This window comes from Vulpes lagopus, chromosome 2 (assembly GCF_018345385.1).
Source record: "Vulpes lagopus strain Blue_001 chromosome 2, ASM1834538v1, whole genome shotgun sequence".
Classification (NCBI taxonomy): Eukaryota; Metazoa; Chordata; class Mammalia; order Carnivora; family Canidae; genus Vulpes; species Vulpes lagopus.
The window spans coordinates 155,349,510-155,371,110 of record NC_054825.1 but is presented as its reverse complement, the minus strand read 5'-3'; the positions used below and the strand labels follow the sequence as shown (position 1 = coordinate 155,371,110).

The following is a 21,601-nucleotide window of genomic DNA, read 5'->3' as shown; positions in this document are numbered from 1 at the left end:
ACCTCTTGTGCATTTTCCAAAGCCTTAGAGGATCGTGACTAAGTCTGCCCTGAGTGTCCCCACATGAGATGGTGGGCTTCATGGGGCCCTGAGGACAGGAGGGCCAGCCACGGGCTGTTTTCCTTAGTAACATTCCAGTCATATCGTGTATTTGGTAAAACATGTACACTTTACACTGGAGGTTGATCTGGAAATGGCCCACAGGCTCTCCCTGTGTCAAGCGCATCCCAGGCAGGGCGACAGCTGTGTCTGCTCCAGTGTCCATGAGCGGGTCTGCGCCGCAGAGTCTGTGTTCCCGGGGAGGCCCTCGCTGTGCACAGCCCGCAGCAGACAGAGCCCTGGGCACCATCCCCCTCGAGGACTCCAGGTGATGGACCCTGGGGTGGAGGGGAAATGGAAAGAGAGAAGGTGCTGCCGTTGGACATGTGGCAGAGGCGGAGGTCAGAGCATGCAGTTTCCATCTTCCAACGAGCAAGTGTAATATTTGGGGTGAATTTGTCTTGCTGTCTTAGATCACTTTATCTACTAACATAAGAAATGTAAAAGTCGTCGTATATTTATTAGGAGACACAGAAAATTTTCCTAAGACCCAGACTCCAGAATCAGAATCTCCTGAGCCGTGGATAGTGTAGGTTGGTAGATGGTCCCCTCCTTCGGGACTACAGGGCCAAGGCATGGTGCACAGCCGGTCGTTTTGGCAGGGGGGTGTGGGGAGGCTGCCGCTTAGTTGTGCTCGGGGACGCACGGGACAGTGGGTCTAACCTTTGGATTCTGAACACCTGTTCTATAGGTTCTGAGGTTTTCTGTGTCTGGTTACTCTGCCAAAATGTGGTTCACTGAGCCTTAAAATGAAGCACCTGTCGGTGTTGTTACTTGAGCTCTGTAGCTACCTGTCGCTGATGCGTCTGCCACCACTACCAGGGCTGGGGCCCTACGGGAAACTGTGCTATCAGGGGACCTGGAAGGCCAGGGTGTTCCTGGTGGACACGGGGTCAGCCAGCCTGAGCCTTGTACCCCAGCCTCCCGCTGCTCCCCAGCAGCCCTAACTGTCCTGGGGCTGTAGCCTAGACTGCCGGGTGCTGCGGAGCCCTGGACAGCCCACTTCCTGCCGTGTCCATGGCTCCCGAGCACCATTTTGGCTTTTGGAGTAAAAGCTGTTCTTTTTCTCATTTGGTTATATTGTAGAAACAGTTATCTTTACTTAGCACGCTCCCAGGAATTCTCAGTGATTGCAGCCTGGGACCTTGGGCAGGCTCCGAGGTGGGGCTGCTGTGCTCTGTTCACGCCCTCCCATCGAGGCCAGGGGAGCTGCGGGTGCGGGGACTGGCGAGTTGGTTCCTGCCCTGCTGCATCCTGGACCTGGGGCCCTGGACCTGGGCTGCGCAGGCGTCCCGCTGCCCCAAGAGTGGCTGTGGGGGAAGTGGGCAGCAGAGGACAGAGTGCACGGTGGTGCAGGGCCCGGTGTGTACGTCCACCATGCAGGGGGCGCTGTTCCTGATGAGAGATGGGGGGACAGTACGGTGAAGAAAGAGCCATGGTACAGACAGCTCTGTGAGGTCTAAAGCCCTTGTGCAGGGGATGTGTGGACTGGCTGAGGTTTGTTTTTTTTAAAGATTTATTTGTCTTGGGGGAAAGCACAGGGAGGAGGGGCACAAAGAGAGAGAGACTCTGAGCAGACTGCACTGAGCATGGGGAGCTGATGCTGAAACCTTAATTGAATGTGCCCCTGGGCGCCCCGGCTGGGTTTCTGGGCCAGGTCGGTGCACCAGTCTTTCTGTTCAGGTAACAAAAGCAAGTGGGTTCTGACGTCTCTGGGAGCCACTGAAAGCTGGGTCGGGGTGGAATGTGCTGTTCAGGAAGGTGGCTGGGTGGGGACAGCGACAAGAGCGGAAACAGCCCCAGGATGGCTGTGGAACCTCGAGAAGTGTGCACTTCGTGTGTGTTCTGGAGAACCGTAAGCCTCCGGGGGCGAGATGTGCCCATTTCCCTACTGCGTTTACAGGTCAAGAGGCCTTCGTTAGCTCTGAAATGAGTGGCATTAGAACTCAGGTCTGTTTGGTCTTCAGGTCTTTTTGGTCTTTTTGGGGACCTGATAAACCTGAATTTGTTTCATGCATTGTGTTAACAAGGGGATACCACCTTTGGAAGGGTTCTTAGCTCAGTAACGTCCTACTGCTCACAGATTATCCCCCTACCTGGAGGGCTGGCTCTCCGCAGGGAAGACTTCTGTCCTTGGGCAGCTTCCTGAAGGCCAGCCTGGAGCGAGAGAGGAACATGGTGCCACTCCTCTCACACTTCCTGTTAGCAGTGCGTCATAATTGCCCCGAGGCCCGCTCCCTGAGGCCTGCCCTGACATCCCAGCTGATGCTCAACCCTGACGTGGTGACGCCCCTACTGTGGGTTTCCCTGTCTGAGATGTGTGGTGATTGCGCACTTTGGTGTTCTTAGGGAGGAAGCAAGCCCTCGAGGCTCTGGGAGCATGGAGCATGGGGATGCCAGTTGTGCTGGAAGCTGCTGCTTGGGAGTCCCGGGCTGTAAGGTTTGAAAGTTGAGTGCTGAAACCTGGCTTTAGGTGTGGCCACTCTGTGGGAGATTCCTAAAGCACCAACTCAGATGCCCACTGGCCCCGCCGTGCACTCCGTGGGTCCAGGTGAGCCCACCTTTGGCAGGAGGTGAGGAGGCTCCGGGTGGAGCACGGCATCAGCCGGCTGTGTGTACAGACAGACGCAAGTTCAGGGAGCTCACTGGGACAACCGGGGCGTCCCTACGAGGGCCTTGTCGTCAGAACCAGTCAGGGGCATGTCAAAAGCCAAAGGGTTGTTTAAAAATGCTGAACTCTTGCCACATGTAAGGAAATGTAGTCTCTTTTTTTTTTTTTAAAGCAGACTCCGTGTCCAGCATCGAGCCCATTGCGACCCTGAGATCCTGACCTGAGCTGGTGAAGGGGATCGAGTCAGACGCTGAACTGACCAAGCCCCCAGGCATCCCGGAGATGTGGGCTCTGCATCAAGGCGCAGGATAAAGCGTTTCATTATCTATAATGCGAGGTCTAGCGCTCTAGTGACTTAGCACAGTTTTGTTTTTAGTCTTTAGGTGGCGACAGGGATATCCACCCTCAGATGCTTATAAACTCTGGCCTGTGGAAGTCAGACCGAGTGACACACGTCTTGTTTCCTGTGTCCACCCCTGGGTTTCACTGTTTTGCTGTTAGGAAATTCATCAGAGGCTCGTTGACTAGGAGAGGGAGCTGCTTGGGGCTGAGGCAGTGGGGCTGCGGCCCCTTCCCAGCGTCATGCAGACCCTGCAGGAGTCTTTGCCCGGGGCGGGGGGAGGGAGGGTGCCTGCGTGGCTGCTGGCACTCGACTGGGGCCTGGGGACAGGAACGCCCACCTGCTGGTGGCTTGGTAAGGACAGGCCATCCCTCACCCTGCCAGGAGGTCAGGGGAGGGAGGATGGAAGGGGGCCTGGTTCCCAGAGGACTGCAGGGTCACGGGACTCCTCAGCCACAGTACAAGAGGGGGAAATCCAGGAAGCAAAGCTGAGTGACGTGCACATGTTCAAATTACTGTCCCCTTAGGAAAACTGGCCTCTGTTTCTTCAACAAGACTCCTCAGGACCCCAAGAGAAAGTAGGAAACAGGCTTATAGAACGTGAAGGGGATGTAAGGTGAGGGGGGTTTAAGGTGAGGGGGACGTGGGGACGTAAGGTGAGGGGGACATAAGGTGGGGGGACATGAGGTGAGGGTACGTAAGGTGGGAGGACGTAAGGACATAAGGTGGGGGAGCATGAGGTGAGGGGGGCGTGTGGTGTGAGGGATGTGGGGACATAGGGGTGCAGGGTGAAGGGAGCGGGGTGAGGGGGACATAAGGTCAAGGGGGTGTGGAATTGGGACTGTGAGGTGAGGGGGACATAAGGACATAATGGGTGTGAGGTGAGGGGGGATGTAAGGTCAAGGGTATATAAGGGTGTAAGGTGAGGGGAGCGTGTGGTCAGGGGGACGTGGGGACGTAGGGGCGTAGGGTGAGGGGGGTGCGGGGTGAGGAGGACTTAAGGGATATGAGGTGAGGGGGTGTGGGGTGAGGAGCATGAGGTGAGGGGGACACAGAGTGGGGGAGATGTGGGGTGTGGACACAGCAGATGAAAGTGTGCACATTGTAGCTCTTCAGGCAGAGCTGGGGAGTGTGCGCTTGTTCTGGTCCCGTGTGCTTTAGGGTCTCACCTGTGCTTAGTCCTGGGCCTCGCTGGTCACAGAAGAGAGCAACTATCTACCCTGAGGTTGGCAGGCATAGCGGTCGTCCACCCTGCATGCAGGCCACAGCCCGGCAGGCCGTGGTTGTGGGAGCGGCCTATCTCCCATCTTCTCCCGCAGCCATACCCATGAGCCATCACACCCCCTTGCACACTCAGTCCTCTGCAGGCCCACCTCGTGCTCACAAGCGTTCCTCATGTGGGCCAGCTCCCAGCCACCGCCAGGTGGTTGAAAATAGCTTAGAAAACCAAACATCGTCGTTACTTCTGGCCTGGGAGGATCCCCGTCGGCGTTATGATGGGTTGGCAAGGTCGCTGGCTCCCCGTGTCCTTTGCGCCACCAAAGACGACGATTCCTGTCTGAGGGAAAGGCTGGTTTGTCAGCCGCAGTCTGAGTGTACACGTCATAGGTCCTGGCTTGCACTTAGTGTAAAGAAGGTGTGTCCCCAGCAAGGTCTCAGGTGGTGCCGGAACCCGCAGCAGGAGCTGTTTTTGCTGATGTCAGTGTCCCTTTAGCGCAAGGGAAGGAAGACAGTGTCCCGTCCAGTGTTTTCGGGTCTGCCCGAACGGGTGAATTTCTCTGTGAGGGGAAAGGCCTCGGTGAATGTTGGCTGATGGTGGCTCGGCTGGGTCCCTGGAGCCCTGGGCCCGAGGTCATGTTTCACCTTGTGGGCCGTTGTGGCCACACTCCTGTACCCCTGCTCTTGTCTGAGTGCCAGACGTGTGTGCCCAGGGGTGATGCTCCAGCTTCCCTGCTGGGAGCCCATGTGACTTGCTGGTCTCTCCTCTGTTTCTGCTTGTCCCTGTGAGTGGGGTCACCAGGGCTGCCGCATGTCACTCTGGAAACTGACCCTCGAGCCTTCTAGGCGTTAACTGTGGTTGACCTCACGTGCTCGTGGCCGCGTCACGGGTGAGAGGCATCTGTGCTCCTCGAGGTTGTGGTACTGACTGCTTGACCCCTTGCTGTGGCGCCTGCTCCCAGGGCTGGGCCTCAGGGGTCAAGGACACCGTCTGTCTGCATAGTGCAGGGGTTGGGCCCCAGCCTCCACAGCTTCCGCTCTGCCCACCCTCTCCTGGTCCATAGGGGGTGCTCAGTCAATACCTGGGAGGCGATGGGCCACAGGCTCCCCACCAGTAAGTTGTGATGCATGGAGTGAGTTCCGGGAGCAGCTTTGCTGTAGGACAGACTTCTGTGTCTTGCATATGTGGTGGGAGGACATGGAGAGCCTGGGGAGCTAACCCTACAACCAGAGGTAAAGCCTCACTGGTGCCTTTGAGTTTTGCCACCAGAATGAATGTTACCAAATAGATTTGAGTGTCTTTGCGCTTTTTTGGTGTGGAACTGAACTTAGTGGGTTAACTGGTAGACACCCAGCCTGTTGGTTAAAGGCTTGTTCTGTGACCAACCTTGGCCCGTGTATTAGGGGCTGACGACTGCCAGCCTGCAATACGAGTTGGGCAGAGGGGGTCATGGGAGTGACGGCCACCCTGTGTGTGTGCCTTGTGTGCCAGGGCTTGGCAGGCGTGCAGCTGGATTGTGAGTCCGAGGACGGGACCCATGTGGGTGCGTGACTGGCTCTCAGAATGCAGATGAACACAAAGGTTCATGTACTGCTATATGCTCTACTCGTGTGTATCTCTGCACTCTGGACTTTAAGCATTTTATGTGTTCTAGATGTTTCTTTAATACTTAGATGCTAAGATACTCAAATGGGAATGGAAGAGATTTTCCCAGTGACTAAAGTGTAGCTGTTCTGTCAGAGGATGTTGGGGCGCTATCTTGACCTGCAGTCTGCTCCTGGGGGCAGGGGTTCCAGGCCCCCTTGGCAGCACACCTTTCCCTGCCCCATGTGAGGCTGTCCTGTGGCTGATGCCCTGTGTGTCTGGGTGTCTGGCTGCCCACCTTCTTCCAGACCCTGTGCAGGCAGGATGGGGAGAGCTCACTCCACCAGAGTTTGGGCCTCGAGTCTCCCCCGTCTGCCTTGGGTGCTGCACCAGGGGAAGTGAGCCCATCCTGGGTGCTGTTGTTTGGATGGGTGGCCCCGTGGAAGGTGGCGGTGGGGTCCCAATGCCATCACGGTTCTGGGTAGGTCATGAGGGCTGCTCGCTGGGTCCTGGGCTCAGGCATGCTCTTGTTGCCTAGGAAATGCACAGCCAGAGCCCTGCACCTGCTGGTACCCTCAGCGCAGTGAGGAGACCTTGGGTCGAGCTCCCTGTGGCGTGCCGTGCCATTGCTGTATCGCCTGCCACGCTTTTCCTTTGCTGTATTCAAAATTATATGGGAAAAAGTGCTTGTTTGTGCTTTAAGAATTAATGGACTCCAGTAATGGTTGGACAGTGACGGGTAAGAGGCCGTTTTGCTAGAGCTTGCCTCCTTGGAGGTAAAATGGGGAGTTTTATGCTTTGTCTTCAGTCTTCCTGAGTAGAATTACCATGTGCTGACATCACCTGGGATTTTAAAACACGGACTATTTATTGCCTGTTTGCTGCCTTCCTGGGCTCTTGGGGTCTCACTGCAGGGAGCTTGTTCTTACCAATCTTTAAAAACACAGTTTAACAGGTGTGTCTGTTAAAGGGGACTCTCAACAAAGTGGCACCAAGTGTAGATTACTTTTTGGATCTGATTAGTCAAAGTGTGTGTCTGTAGAAAAAGATTAGATATCTAAATTGGATTTCCTTTAGATTTCTGTGATAGTCATGTACTTCTGTAAATTTTACTAGTTGTTACTATTAAAACTTAACAGACTTAATAAATGTTTTCTGACATCTTTGATTTATACATATGAGTTATATGGGGAAGTGAAACCGTAGATTGAGGAAGAACTTATTGGTGGCCTGAATGGAAATCTGATTGAGCCACCACAGTGCACAGGGGACACGACGTTCTAGACCTGAGGACTGGTGGCCGGTGGCTTGCTGATGAGAGAATGCATTGCTGTGTGAGCGGTGGCATCCTCAGGCTGTGCTTATTGGAGGGTTGGATTTGTTTTGGCTTCCGGTGGCTGAGCTGGGCACAAATGGGTCTCCTCTGCTTTTCCCTCCTCCAGTTCCACCTGTCATCATTAAAGAGTGGGCAGCCTACAAAGGGAAATCTCCACAGACACCGGAGCTGGTGGAAGCCCTGGCCTTCAGGGAGTGGACGTGCCCCAACCTGAAGCGGCTGTGGCTGGGCAAGGCCGTGGAGGACAAGAATCGCAGGATGAGGGCCTTCCTGGCCTGCATGAGGTCGGACACACCAGCCATGCTCAACCCGGCCAGTGTGCCCACCCACCTGACGGTGCTGTGCTGCGTCCTACGGTAGGTGCGGCCTCCCACGTGACCACACGGCTGTGCCTGAGGGTGCCTGTGGTCGTGGGCCACTGTGCTCATCCGTGTTCATGTCTGAGATGGAACACAGTGTGGATTGGCGTGCATCCTACGTGGTGTGTTTGATAGAAATGTCATGATCTTAAACATACTTTATCCTTTAAAAAGTAGGGATTTGGGGGCAGCCCCAGTAGCGCACTGGTTTAGCGCTGCCTGCAGCCCGGGGTGTGATCCTGGAGACCTGGGATCGAGTCCCATATCGGGCTCCCTGCATGGAGCCTGCTTCTCCCTCTGCCTGTGACTCTGCCTCTCTCTCTCTCTCTCTCTCTGAATAAATAAAATCTTAAAAAAAAAAAAATAGGGATTTTAAAGGCTATACGTGTTTTATTATGTGTCATTTGGAGTTCTTTTGGGAAAATGTATCTGTTCTTTCCTTGCATGCACTTAACCTAGGGTGGACCATGTGGATGCGTGGCTGTTTCATTCCTAGAGTTATAACCTCAGATGACATTGTTTATTCAGTAGCTCAGATTGTCCCAGCTTCGGCCTCAGGGCCTGTTTGGGAGCTCTCGTGTCCTCTGTCCCCAGCACGTATTGCTTTTTGGCACCACCAGAGGCTGAGGCTCACCCTGGGCCCTCCCCTCTCCTGCCCCTGGACAGGGATTGAGACCAGGTCTGGGCGCTGCGTGCTGCCCTGCCCTCCACTGCCGGGCCCCAGATGCTGGGGGGATACTTGGTGTTGGCAGTAAGGCAAGCTGGCGTGCATACGTGGATTTGGTTCTTTTGTTTTTTGAACCAGTTTCCAACATAGGGAAAAGTTGCAAGTGCAATACAAAGAGACTTTAATTTTTTTTTTAATTGGAGTATAATTAACCTATGTTCTGTTAGTATTAGGTGTACAGCCTGCTGACTCAGCAGCCCTGTGCATGATCAGTGCTCCCCACAGACCCTACAGAGAAGAATCGGGGCTGCAAGCGGGGTGCTGGAGGGTGGGCAGGATACAGCCTTTGTAATCAGGGGCAAACAAGGACCATCCTCAGAATCAGTCTGCATCCTGCCTTACTTCCATCTAGACTTGAGGGTTCATATCTTGTGTTTGGAGGTTAAGTACTATTGGTTGTTCCACCAGACACTGGAAGGTGTGCCCCCCCTCCCCACTGCCGTGGTCACACGTGGGCTGTGCACCTGCACCCTGACCATCAGGCCAGGCAGGTGTCCACAACACTGCTCCGGCGGGGCCTCTTGGTCCCCTTGGGAACTAGTACCTGTTACATGGACTCTCCTTCCCCTCAGACCTACGTGGACTCACAGCTTCTGCCATCTTCTATGGCTGTCACTAACTTGGTGCTCCATTGTCCCTGCTGGGTCGTTCTCCGACACCCTGGCAGCACCTCCCTGCTTCCTAGGGGCAGAGATGGCCCTGCCTCCCAGGCCCTGGACCCTCCCCACGGGACGGCCTCTGAGTGGCATCAGAGCCTGGGACCCGGCCCTGGGTGTCCCTCACCCTTGGCCCTCGGCTCCCCTGTTTCTTCCCCTTGGCTTTAGGCCAGTGTTCATTTCCTCACGTTTTCTTCGTTCACCCCAGGCTTTATGGTTAGTGACTTGTGCAGAAGCCTCTTCTTTGCTGAATTGAGGTTGACTGACTCGAGTGTGTTGAGGATTGGCTCATGGGAGAAGCTAGATCTTTGCTTTAAATTGATTTTTGTTTAGAATCTTCTGGTTTCCTTGAATGGAAAATTCATTTATGGAGCTGTTTTTGTCAATAAAAAAACCTAAAGTAGCCAAACATTAGAGACAAAGGTTTTGGATCCTCTAAGATTTAATTATCAAGAATACATTGGTTGATCATATTTGTCTCTTCCAAATCTAAGTCATCCTGTGGCCTTTACCCCATGGATGGCTATCTGTCCACCAACCTGGAGGCCGCCACCCTCACCTGGTCTCCGTGCTCATCCTCGTGGTGCCTCCTTGGCCATCACCCCAGCATTGCTCAGACGGCCTTTGTAGAGTCTTTCAGATTTCAGGATTGTTTTTAAGACAGTCTTTATGATTGATTTGTATGTATGTGTGTGGTTATTTGTAGAAAATACACTTGTTTTAGAACTTGGAAAGATTAGTGTGACTGGCCATGTCTCAGGGGGCTGTAGCACCCCTGTGGGAGGCAGGTGGCCTGCTTGGCTATGGAGATGGGCAGACGTAGGAGAGCTGCTCACAGTTTCAGGTCCAGGGAGGTGGAGCTGGTTGAGAGGAAGTCCGGGAGCTGTGAGGGACCATGGCTCACATGACAAGCCCCAGGACACCAGGAACCAGACTGGTCCACATCCACAGAGAGAGTGTGTTTGACCTTCTGCATTTGGAGTTGGGCCAAGGCAGGTGGCCAATGCACTGCACCTCCCTTGGGCTCTGGCATGATCTCAGGTGAGGGGGTGGGCTAAGGAGGAGGGGATGGTGTGTGGAGAGGCCAGGAGAGTGGGTTGGGGTCGATGTGTGCCTCTCGAGGCCCTGGGGTCAGGCCTAGGTCTCTGGGAGGGAGGTGATGAGGCCCTGTCGGTGCCCAGGCAGCAGGCTCCACATCTACAGGACCCCGACAGATTCATTGGCATCTGTGGCAGGTGTTTGCGGATGTGGTCCAGCCTTGTTTCCTGGGAATGTGTGGTCCTGCACTCTTGAGGCCCATGGTCTGCAAATCCAAGGAAGGCGGTTGTGCTGCGGACTGAGGGACAGGGATGTGGGACAGGGAGAAGGAGTGCAAGGGTCTGGCTCACTGTGGGGCTGCGGGAGTGCCCCTGCCACCCTTGGCTGTGGTGGCTGTACCGGGCTGGGGTTTTCTCTCTTTTTCTTTTCCTTTTCTTCCCACTCCCCTCCCCTGCCCCCCTTTGTTTTGCGTGACTTCAGACTTGAACAAATTGTGGGGAGGGATTCAAGGAGTTTGTGGCTATCTTTCATCTTTACCCCCACATGGTCACGTTTTACGGCCACGGCTTTGTCCTGTTCTGTCCATGTGTCCTGGACCCTTGGGTGCAGGTTGTGGGTGCTACGCCTCTGCTCCTGAGGTCTTGGGTATGTGTTTCTAAAAACAAAGACATCAAAATCAGAAAGCTCCTCCCAGCAAAGCTCCTGCACACATCTCTGACATTTGCTGGTTGTTGCAGGGACGTTCTGGGTCAGCAGCAGATCTCAGCTCCCGCCAGATCTGGCCATTGAGTCTCCCCCAGCCCTGGTGGCCCCTCTCGAGGGGTCCTCTGGGTTGATGTGGGGTGAATGTTGGCCTGTCCGTCTCTAGATCTCCTGCAACCTTGACGAGGCCCCCAGACCCTGGCTGCCGCTCGTCTGCCACCGACTAGACGGTTTCTCGATCCGTGTGTGCCGGGGTCTCTTTCCAGTGAGGTTTGTTCCTGCCTTGGGGGCAACTGCCCCGGCCGCACGCTGGTGGTGATCTCCATGTCTCTGTCATTTGTGCTCTGCAGTCGACACGGTGACAGCCCTGGGGGATGGGAGGAGGGCAGCCAGGTCCCTAGAACCATGGTGTAGGGTGGGGTGCAGACTTGAGCTCGGGTTCAGCGTGGGGTGGAGCACAGGTGCAGAGTATGGCGGAAAGCGTCCTTCCTGCAGTACAGCCAGGACAGACAGGCCCTCCTCCCAAAGGGCTCAGGCTCGGAGTGGCAGGCTGGGTTTACACCTGGCAGGACCCAGGTGTAGACAGTTGAGGAGGTGGAGGGCTGAGTCCCCACGCAAGATGCAGGCAGTCGGCAGTGTCTCTGATCTTTGCAGGGGTCCTGACCCAGCCCAGCCCCACAGACAGCCACCCACCATCTGCTGGGGGGGGGGGGGGGGGGGGAGGAGCAGGCCAGGCCGCTGCTCCTGTCACTTCTACTCAAGACTATAATGCTGTGGGCATGGCCCATGGCTGTGGTTTAGTCTGACCTTGCCATGTGTTCCTCACATCCTTGTGCATGCAGGAGAGAGGTAGATGGTGGTTCTGGGAAACCGTGAATAGAAAACCAAATGGAGCAGATACCAGGCATCCTAACCAAAAACACAGTTCAGTGTCTTTGTTGCCAACAAAAGCAGCCTGTCCCCTAGATGGCTGTTTTCCTCATTCATCATCTTAGAAGGAGCATGTGGGGGGCCTGGAGGAGGCGTCTGTCTCCCAGGCACACAGGTGACTAGTGGCTTGCACACAGGAGCTGTCTACGTGCACATGCTCAAGACGGCAAATCTCGTGTTCTGTGATTTCATCTCCACCTTTAGGGAATGATAGATAAATACAGAGTAGCCAGACTTGCAGGCCGAGGATGTACACTGTGCATGGTGCTTCCCACGGCTGCTGTTGTCAGATGAAGGGGACTGTGCACACCACAGGCTCTCGACGAGCCCAGACTCAGACCAAGGCCGTTGTACCGCAGGTGTGCGGTACCTGCACAGCTGCAGGGGTGCTGCCTTGGTCACTGTGGGCATCAACAGGGCGACCATTTCTGTTAAGTACATCTAGCTTAATCTTCATACCATGGAGATGTCGTCTACCCTTCATTTGCATTGAAATTACTTTTACTTCCTCCTCATACCAGGAACCACGTAATGTTCCTGCAAAATATGTGTCCCCCGTGTTTCAGGGTGGCCCCTCCCCTGGGGTTCCTGGGGCCATGGGGTTTGGTGCAGTGCAGTATGTGCCTGTGTAGACCAGTGCCTGGCACCTAGCAAGCATTTACTGTGTTCTCTTGGGGGTTTCATTGAAAATACCTCTAAATTTGCTGGATGGAACCTCCTCTTTGCGGGTTCTTGCACATTCCCATGGACGAACGTTGTTGCACATTCCACACCAACTTGTTCCTGCTCTTGTTGACTTAGATTCTCAGCTCTGGGAGAACTTCTCACAGACGGGACTGGAAGGAGCTTTGTGGGGATGTCAGGGCTGTCTGCTCTTGGAGCTGCCCGCCAGAGGTTACAGGGTTCTGACACCCACGTTATTTTTAGTGATCAGCAGCAACTTGACTGGGTGGTCCTTCTGGTTTGCTGAGTGTGGGGCCGGGGCTGTTGGGCTCTCGGGAGGACTCAGGCTGTTCTGGGTGGTGGCCACACCTTGGCTGGGCTCCCTGTGGCTGTCATGAAGGCTGTGCGTATGGTAAGGTGAGTAAGGGGAAGAGGCGGATGCCTGGCAGTTCCCAGGCAGACGGCACAGATGGATGTTTCAGATTTAAAAATCAGTTTTGCCCACGGCTGCTCCCACCAGGGCTGCCCCCCCTGCCCAGGAGGTCTGTGTGTCCGAGGGTTGAGGGCACCGGTTTTGGAGGCCGCAGCGTCAGTTTGGGTCCCTCAGGCCCCTTCCTGCCCTTCCCCCCGCACTCCCCTGCCGCACTGGAGCCTCTTCTGTGCACATGTCTCACGCGACACTCACTGTTCACCAGGAGCTGCGTCTTTCTTATTTGGACCTAGCATCTGCCTCCCAGGTATACAGTCTTGAATTGAAATAAATTGTGTGAATTGGTGCCTAAGATGTATTTTCAGGTTTGAATACCTTACCTGAGTGAAGTATCAGAAATCACTGTGCAGCTGGTTTGTAGCATGTGTAGGTGTGGGGTGCGACTTTAATCCCTCTGAAAGCAAATACTGTTGAGCCCAGGTGGTGACACACGCATTTGTAGCTGGTGTCTTGCTGGGCACATAGAGACGCTGGGTGAGAGTCCTCGGGGGTTGCCCTATGCGTGTCACCCACGTGTCCTTAGAAACTGGACGGCGGCTTGTGTGTGTGACTGGTGACGGCTCCATCCTGACGCTGACGCCAGACCCTCTCTGTCCACCCGCAGGTATATGGTGCAGTGGCCCGGAGCGCGGATCCTGCGCCGCCAGGAGCTGGACGCCTTCCTGGCTCAGGCGCTGTCCCCCAAACTCTATGAGCCCGACCAGCTGCAGGAGCTCAAGGTAATGGGCAAGCCTCATTCTCTGTGTCGGGAAGTGCTGCCTCGGAGTTCTGTGATGGGGTGACCTCACGGGGCCAAGCTGCCCAGAGCGTAGACTAGAAACCCAGCCGCAGACTTGGGAGCCTTCAGGGCAAGAGCGGCATCCTTCCCGGTGACTGAAACAATCAAGTCTCCTTGTGTCCGAGACAGGTTTTCCCTCGTTACCAGGGGGTGTTTTCTCTTGTTTTCACATCAAGCAGTAAACTTGCTTTTGTTTCAGGTGGGGACCCCGAGCCCAGGGGAGGGCTTGGTCTTCAGGATTTTCTCACATCTGGCCAGGATTCTTTTCTCGTTTCGTTCTGTTGTTCCTAATGACCGCATTCATTTTCTCTAAAAAATAGTCTTGGCCCTCCTGGATGTGAACCCCTTTAAAAAACCACTTGAAGCACGGTGCTGCGCCATCATCCCTGTGCCCGTTTTACTTAACATTTAACATCATATTCCTTTTAATTTTTCCTCCCAGTAAGTCTTTTTGTTCTGTAATTGTTTTGGCGATGTTAATTTTCTCCAAGTGGTCCCCTGATTTTTCGGGGTGCTTATCTTTTCAGTGCACTTGGGTTAGTCGCTGTGTGTGCACGGCGGTACTCGCTTTCTGTAAGGTCTGTACTAAACTTTAGAAAGTTTAAGACTTTCCAGAGTTAGCCAAATCAGTGGAGCTGCCTTTTCTTTTTAATGTACAGGGTTTTGTTTTTTCCTTTGAGGTTGTGTTTTTGTTTAGTTTTGTTTTTGTCTTTTTTTTTTTCAATATTTGATTTGTAATCAAAGAATCTCTTTTGACAAATCGCCTTCACTTTTAGATCTTTTTGCCATTCTTTACGAAGGCGTTCTTTCCCTGCAGGGGCATTCAAGGCTCACTTTATAGATTTTCAGTATTCCCCGGGGGGCGCCCAGTCAGTGTCTGGTTCCCCTGAATGACTGAGTTAAACCCAGTAATTTGGTGTTGAGCGGCTCTCGACTGTGCGGAGCCCAGGTCACGTGTGGTCGCCGTAGGCTTCTGATGCTTCGACGACACAAGCCCAGTAAGACAACAGAACTCAGAACTCACCCCAAATTGTATTCCAGATCAGGCTTTTCCATTTGTTAGACAGAGATTATTTTCATTTGTAATGTTTTTGAACTTAAGTTTTCGTTCTAGAGTATTTGGCTGGGGTTCCCCCAAAAGGCCAGCCTTCCGTGCAGGCCCTCCCTCCGGGCCCCCAACTGGTGGCGCCCTCAGCGCGGTCTAGGTCCCGTCCTGTGCTCAGGGGTGTTGTGAATACTCTGACTAGCGTGTACTGCCATCCCTCTACCTCTACTTCCTGTTTCTCTTATTTAGATTATTACATCAGTATTGACATCCCAGTTCTGAAAATCAGACCGCCAGGTATCAGGTACGCCCGCCGAGCCCTGCTCACCATCAACTTGCTTTTCCGCAGAGTCCATCTTCTCTCCCATTCCCTTTTCATTTCGGATCAACACACAGGGTGTAACCTTGGAAAGTCAGCCGCACTCTCAGCTTGCATTTTGATTCTTTTGAGGCCTTAGTGCTTTCATGGTTTTCTCCTGATCCTTCATCTGAAGCCGGGTGTTTCTAGAGCTGTGTTTAGAAAGACCTAGTTTGTGTGTGGTGACCTGCGGCCCGCCCTGTCCCTCCAGCTCTTGCTGGTCTGGAGGCCCACCTTCCCCTGGAGGATGGCCCGTACTGCGGGTGCTTCCTTCACAGCAGCCCAGAACTAGATGGAGGATTCTCTCAGCTGCCAGCTGGAGAACTGATAGGAATAGTCATTGTTTACATGCTACGTAAACCCCTGTGCAGAGCCGAGAGTCCCAACATTCAGGGGTAGAAAAGTACATTTTTAAATTGTTTTTTCATCTAACCATTAGAAATTTTTATACATTGAAAGCAAGGACGATGCTTTTCCATGGAATGCTGTTTCACTGTCTTGGATATAGTCAACTCTTGATTTTGGTAGTTGTCTTGGGGGCCGTTATCCAGTTTGTGGATTGCCCAGACCGTATTTTTCTTCTCCCATTTTTGTCCATTACATGCTTTTTAGAATAAAGAGGAGAGGAAAAGAAAAAGAATTCTGACAGTTTGACCTCTCCTCTCGCTGGCTTTTCTGATGGGAGGTTTGCTGGGGAAAGATGTTGCAGGTGTTACTGTGGGATGACTCTGTCAGAGTGCCACCTGGCCCGCGTGTGCTATCTGCCCGCCATGGCTGTGGGCAGGCATGTGTCCGGCATGGTCCATGCAGACCTGTGACGGGGCTCAGCGGCCCTTGTGTTTCCTGCTGTGTTTCCAGCACTTCTCCTAGGCTACCCGCATGAAGGGAGTGGCGAAGGTTGGTCAGCACTGGCCCTGTGTTTGGAGATGGGGTGGGGAAGGGTCAGGACCAGTATTTCTATATAGGCTCAGGGTTGGTCCAGTTTCATTCTCCCTCACTCTTGACATTCCTGAAATTGCTTTACATTAACAGTTTCACTCCTTGGTGCAGAATACAAAAGATGGAGAAGGAGCTATAAGACTGTACAGGGCCCCTGTGGCTCTAGAAAGAGTTTGGGTGCGTGCGGGTGAACGTGGCCCATTAGGGGTCTACAGCCCAGGAGTGAGCCATGGGGTGGGGCAGCCACTGCCATTGCCCAGGGACGGAGTTCCATATTTGTATTTCTTATAGTCAGAGAATCGTGACACTGTGTCTAGTTGAGGAACTTTTTGGACGCTGCTGATAGTTTTGTCTTCTGGTGGTGAGAGAGTAAGGCTGGTATACGACAATTGCAGCCACTCCTGCAACTAGGGGATCAGACTCCTGTGCCGCTGGTGAGCAGTGTTAGGACCTCGTGCATCCTGTGAGTCCGTGTCCCCGTCCTCCTCTGTGAAGTGGAGTGCTGGGAGCCACGGTGGTGGAGACGAAAATGACATGCACGTGAAGATGTACACAGTGGCCCCAAGGCCTGTGTCATGGGTCCTGGAGGGTTGTAGTCTTGTTTGTATAATGAGCGTGTAGGGAAGAAACATAAAACACTGTATGAAGTAATTTAGAGTATTTTTTGGGTGAGGCAAGATCTACACAGCAGTTGAGATTTTATTTACATGAAACAGCATTTGAGATTTTTTTTCTGTGAGGTTATAATAGTTGTCATTACTGAAGCCAAATGACTCGATCATCATTTTGGAAACCCATCCAGACGGCTCCTTCACAGATGGCGAGTCTGTCTTAAATAAGTAGGTGTGTGTGGGTGAGGCCGACCTGCCCCCGCCTCCCGCCAACTCTCCAGAGAGCGCTGGTCCTGGGCAGGGGGTCTGTGTCCGCAGGTGAGGGTGGCATGGGCACATGGTGGGCTCCCAGCAGCAGCACTGGCTCCCTGAGCTCTGCTAGGTGACGAGCAGCAGCCGCGCCACCCCAGCTTCCCTGGCCCACTTGCTGCAAGGCCGTGCTCCCAGCGTCAGCTTTCCAGGAAGAAGCTCCCTCTTTTTGCTTTAAGACTCTCGGAGGAGAAGGGATTTTTCACTTCGAGTGAATTCTTCCTCCATTTTGATCCTCTCCCCACTTTCTGCTCGTAAATATAAAAACGCATGTGGTCCCATCCCCCAGCCCCCCCTGCCCTCAGTGGATCATGGTGTCCCTCCTGGCGGGGCTGAGGGCTCCTGAGGAGCAAGGGCCGGAGCCAGGGCTGGTGGGGCTGGGCCGCGGGCATGGACAGGCTTCTCCGGGTTTAGAAAGCTCTGAAGTATGTTGACCGAAAATCCAAAACGCAGAGGTTGGGAAGCAGTATTAGCTGGTTGTGGAGATGTGGGCACTGAGCACAAACAGCAGGTAATCATAAGTTCATCAGCATTTGGTGTGGGAATTTTTTCTTTTTAATGGAGAGCCAGTGCACCTGCTGCACTTAGGCATCGCTTAGGTTGGTGCCCATAAAGACTGCATTCTCGAGACACTGTCGCCTGAGGAAGGGTGCAGGCAGGCTGGGGAGACTCGGTTCTGGATAATCCACAAACCAGGTCCTTCGCAGATAATCAAGAGTTGACTGTATGGGTCAGTGTTCCTTGTGCGGCGCACCAGGTGCGAGCAGAGAGGCCGTACGTGTGCACGGGCGGGTGGGGAGCCAGGACAGGGAGTCTGCATGGTCCAGACACAGTGTTTTGTTGTGTTCTCCATTTATAAGCTATCCATTTCTCCCGAAACATTTGACAGTCCCATTAATGAGTTGCTATCTAGCGCGTGAACATACAGGATGATGTGAACATGAAGTACAGGTTTTAGAATGAGATTATACTGAGGACATTTTTAATGTAGTGACCTGAAAAATGCAAAGTCTTAGTAGCACGTGCCTTGTCGTAATCTTCCTGTTGGTACACGAGCAGCGTATATAATTTGCAGTGACTCGGGGAGCACGGTGAAGGTGCTGCAGGCCATCCGTGACCGTGTTGCTGTACACGTGTGTGCGGCTTTACAGATTCCACGTTGAAACAACCAGTATGTTCATGAGACAGTCTCAGATATTTAAATGTATTAAGTAACATGAAAAGCCCTTGCGTTCACACAGCCAGTGTCCAGGGTCACTGTGAGGTAGCAGGAAGTGTGCTTAGGGGGCCTTTGGTGGAGGGGTGTCCATGGTCAGTGTGGACAGCTGTAGTCAGACGTGGCAAGAAGCAGGTGCTATAGCAGCTTACCCCACGGAAATCACTCTTTTCCATTTAAAGATCGAGAACCTCGACCCCCGAGGCATTCAGCTGTCAGCTCTCTTCATGAGTGGTGTGGACATGGCCCTGTTTGCAAACGACGCGTGCGGCCAGCCGGTGCCCTGGGAGCACTGCTGCCCGTGGATGTATTTCGACGGGAAGCTCTTCCAGTCCAAACTCCTCAAAGCAAGCCGGGAGAAGACCCCGCTCATCGACCTCTGTGATGGTCAGGTCAGTTGCAGGGAGGTCAGCAGGGGCCAGGGAAGAGTGGCTAGCCACCTGAGAGGGAGGAGCACTGGCAGGCTGAGGACTCGGCCCTGGACAACCACGCTGCGCTGCACCCACCTGCATGTGGAGTCACCAAACATGGAACCTTGCTCATGGGGCCCTGCAGCCCTCTGGCCACATCTATGTCAGCCACTCAGTGCGCTGCTTTGTGCTGTGTATGTTTCTGTTACAAGACATGTCGATGGATTTATATGGTTAACTCATACTGTCCCCATGGCTGGTGGTGCTGTGATGCACGCGCTTTGTCCACGAGGCATGTGTCAGCCTGGCACAGCTCTCAGCACTGTGCTCGGGCCCGTTTCAAGCAGCAGAACCCCCCACAGAAACATGAAAATGTGGCAACAAGTCCACAGTGAACAGGACCTGTTTACACTGTAAAACATGAATCAGGATGGCAGAGCCTCGGCAGCCGCTCAGACCTCAACCTGCTCCACTTGGGTCTGTGCGCAGCCACCAGAATGCACGGGTGCTGACACATGGCTGCAGATACATTTCAGCAAGTAGGTGAATCAGCAGACTCAGGAAGGAGCAGGGCCTGGGCCTGTTTGAAATCCTGGTATAAGTGCAAAGTGAACAGCTGTCAGGTGACCTTGTGCCGTTGCACAAAGAGGCTCACATTCCTGTGGGCTCCTGATTACCTGTCTTCCTCGTCCGCCATGGTGGCAGGTCAGGAACAGGCTAGAGATGGATGCCTGGCGTAGGCGGGTTTTCACACGTTCTGGCTGAAGATTGTCATTGCTACATGTATGTGCATGTTTGTTAGCCAAGGATGGTCCAGGTGGACGTCATAGGTGGTTCTCTATGGTGGGCAAGATGCACGCGAGCTGTGTTGTGCGGGTGCTGCTGCTGCCCATGACGCGGCCCCCAGCAGTGCCTCACCACCCCTCTCATGCTTCACAGGCTGGGTGCTCACTTTGTGGGCATGTCTGTGCAGCTATGTCACCTGTGGGCTCAGCCGTGGGTTCCAGAACCAAAACCACACTTTGACTTAAGACCTTCCGTGGTAAACAGTTCTCCACAGCACCGGGGCCGAGAAAGGCGGGGTTTCTGTTGCTGGTTGTGGGATTGGGGCTGTGGGAGCGGGAGGGGTCTTGCCGGCGTCTGGACAGAGTGTGGCTGCGCAGACCGTGACACGTCCTTGGCCAGCGTGTGTCCCTTCTCTTCCGGGCATTCCAGCTTGAGGGAAGCTCTTGAACTAAGTTTTCACATGTGGGCCCTTGACTTGCAGGCGGAGCAAGCTGCCAAGGTGGAGAAGATGCGGCAAAGCATCCTGGAAGGGCTGAGCCTCTCCCGGCAGAGCCACCCCTTGCCCTTCCCACCGCCCGCAGCGTTGCCCTTCTACCCTGCCTCCGTGTACCCCCGGCACTTCGGGCCCGTACCCCCGGCTCAGGGCCGAGGGCGGGGCTTTGCAGGTGAGTTGTGCGGGCACTGTGGGGGGGCACAGCCCTCCATGTCGGGACTGTGTAGTCAGTCGGGCAGACGGAGACGATTGCAGCGCCAGCTCTTCACAGTAGACAAGCGCACACTTGACCCCGGAAGCCCTGACGGGGAAGGGAGAGGCAAATACAGAGGCTGTTGCAGAGATTGGGCTTCACAGCAGGTCGGCTCACGTCATGGAGGGGGGTTGGGGAGTGCTCTCTGCCAGGGCCGCCCCCTGGGCCTGCCGCTGAGCCCCCGAGGCACACACTTGAGAGTCACCCCTGCACTGGCGAGAGAGCTGGGAGATGCCTCCCCAGCAGCTGAAGGAGACGAGGCCACTGCTCATAGGCCCCCTGGCACCCCGGCCCCGCTCCTCATGGCTTCTCCATCTCTCTCCACCTGGGTCCCACAGGAATGTGTGGCTTTGGAGGCCCCTATGGGGAGACTGTAGCGACAGGCGCGTACCGTGCCTTCCGAGTGGCCACGGCAGCGGGACACTGCGGAGCCTTCTCTGGCGGTGACAGCAGCAGGACTAGCAAGTCGCAGGGCGGTAATTATGCCACGCCTCCTCCTAGAGCTTCGCTGCCCCGCCTGGCCCCCCTCCGCTGTCCCAGCCCAGCACCACATCCTTGCTGCTAGGCCCGCTCCTGGCCCCGTCCCCCCACCCCCACCCCAGCTCTCTGCCTTCCAGGGGGCCTCTGGGTGTCCACGCGGCCCCATGTGCCCAGCCCCAGCGTCGCCTCCTGTGGTGGAACAGGCTGCAGACGGTGCCCATGGGCGGCTGCTGCTCCCCGACGAGAGGATGAGCTGGTATAGAAGGTTCTGAGGCCGTGGCAGGATTCCTGGCACAGAAACTGCCCACAGACCACTTCATGGGAAAGATTTTTAAAGAAAGCTCTAATACCATGTAGATAAATGGGTTTATTTTAAACTTCTTTTGCTTCTCCTCTTGTATGTGTTAGCCTCACAAGGGAGAAAAAAGGCTTAACGTTTACTTCTGAAATAACGTCTCGTGATTTTCTGTAATTAGAGGGTGTGATTTGTAACCTGTCATATGTCCCGTACTTTGGGGCTGCGGAGTGAGACCCGGCCACCCGCCCAGGTACAGGGCTCTCCACATACATGTGTGAGCAACATTAGGACAGGACAGTCTTTCTCTCCTTCCCAGGAATGTATTTGCGGCTCAGCTCCTTGGGGGGCAGGAAAGACCCGCGGGCCAGTGTAGCCCCTGCTACAGGGCCTCTGGGGCCAAGTCTCCCCTCACCAGCCCCGCATGCCCTTCCCTGCCTCCTACTGGTGCTTTCCTTCCTGCCATGCCACACAGTGTGCAGTTCGCGCTCTGCTTCACCGTCGGCTTCAGCTCCCTGCACCCGTGTGGACGCTCACATCAGTGTGCCCTTGGGATGATGCTCTGGGTGGGCTGGTGGCTGTGGACGCTGTGGGGCAGAAGTAGTTTCTTAGACTGAAATGGCAAAGAGGATCCTGCTCCATAACTTCCCCCATCTTGTGTCTGAAGCTCAGCTGTCCTGGGGACTGACCGGCAGCCACCTTAGCTTAGCTCTGGAGCACTCGGCCTGTGCCTGCCTCAGCAGAGCTGAGCCCCAAACACAAAACACACATCCAGTTGTAGACCAAACATGGAAAAAAAGACCACAAAGTATCTAACTAATAGTTTTTATATTAAGCTTATGTTGAAATGATACTATTTTGGGTCTGTTGGTTC

General features: G+C 54.4%; 1 protein-coding gene across 1 annotated transcript in view; it reads left to right on the top strand.

The window, feature by feature from the left end:
* The window catches only part of FAM120A (family with sequence similarity 120A), an 88,190-nt gene that overhangs the window by 56,893 nt on the left and 9,696 nt on the right, over positions 1 to 21,601 (top strand). The window contains exons 11-15 of the mRNA XM_041745986.1: positions 7,296 to 7,545; positions 13,359 to 13,473; positions 18,193 to 18,402; positions 19,688 to 19,871; positions 20,291 to 20,428. Of these exons, the coding sequence (XP_041601920.1) occupies positions 7,296 to 7,545; positions 13,359 to 13,473; positions 18,193 to 18,402; positions 19,688 to 19,871; positions 20,291 to 20,428 (897 nt within the window). The remainder of the gene's footprint in view (positions 1 to 7,295; positions 7,546 to 13,358; positions 13,474 to 18,192; positions 18,403 to 19,687; positions 19,872 to 20,290; positions 20,429 to 21,601) is intronic.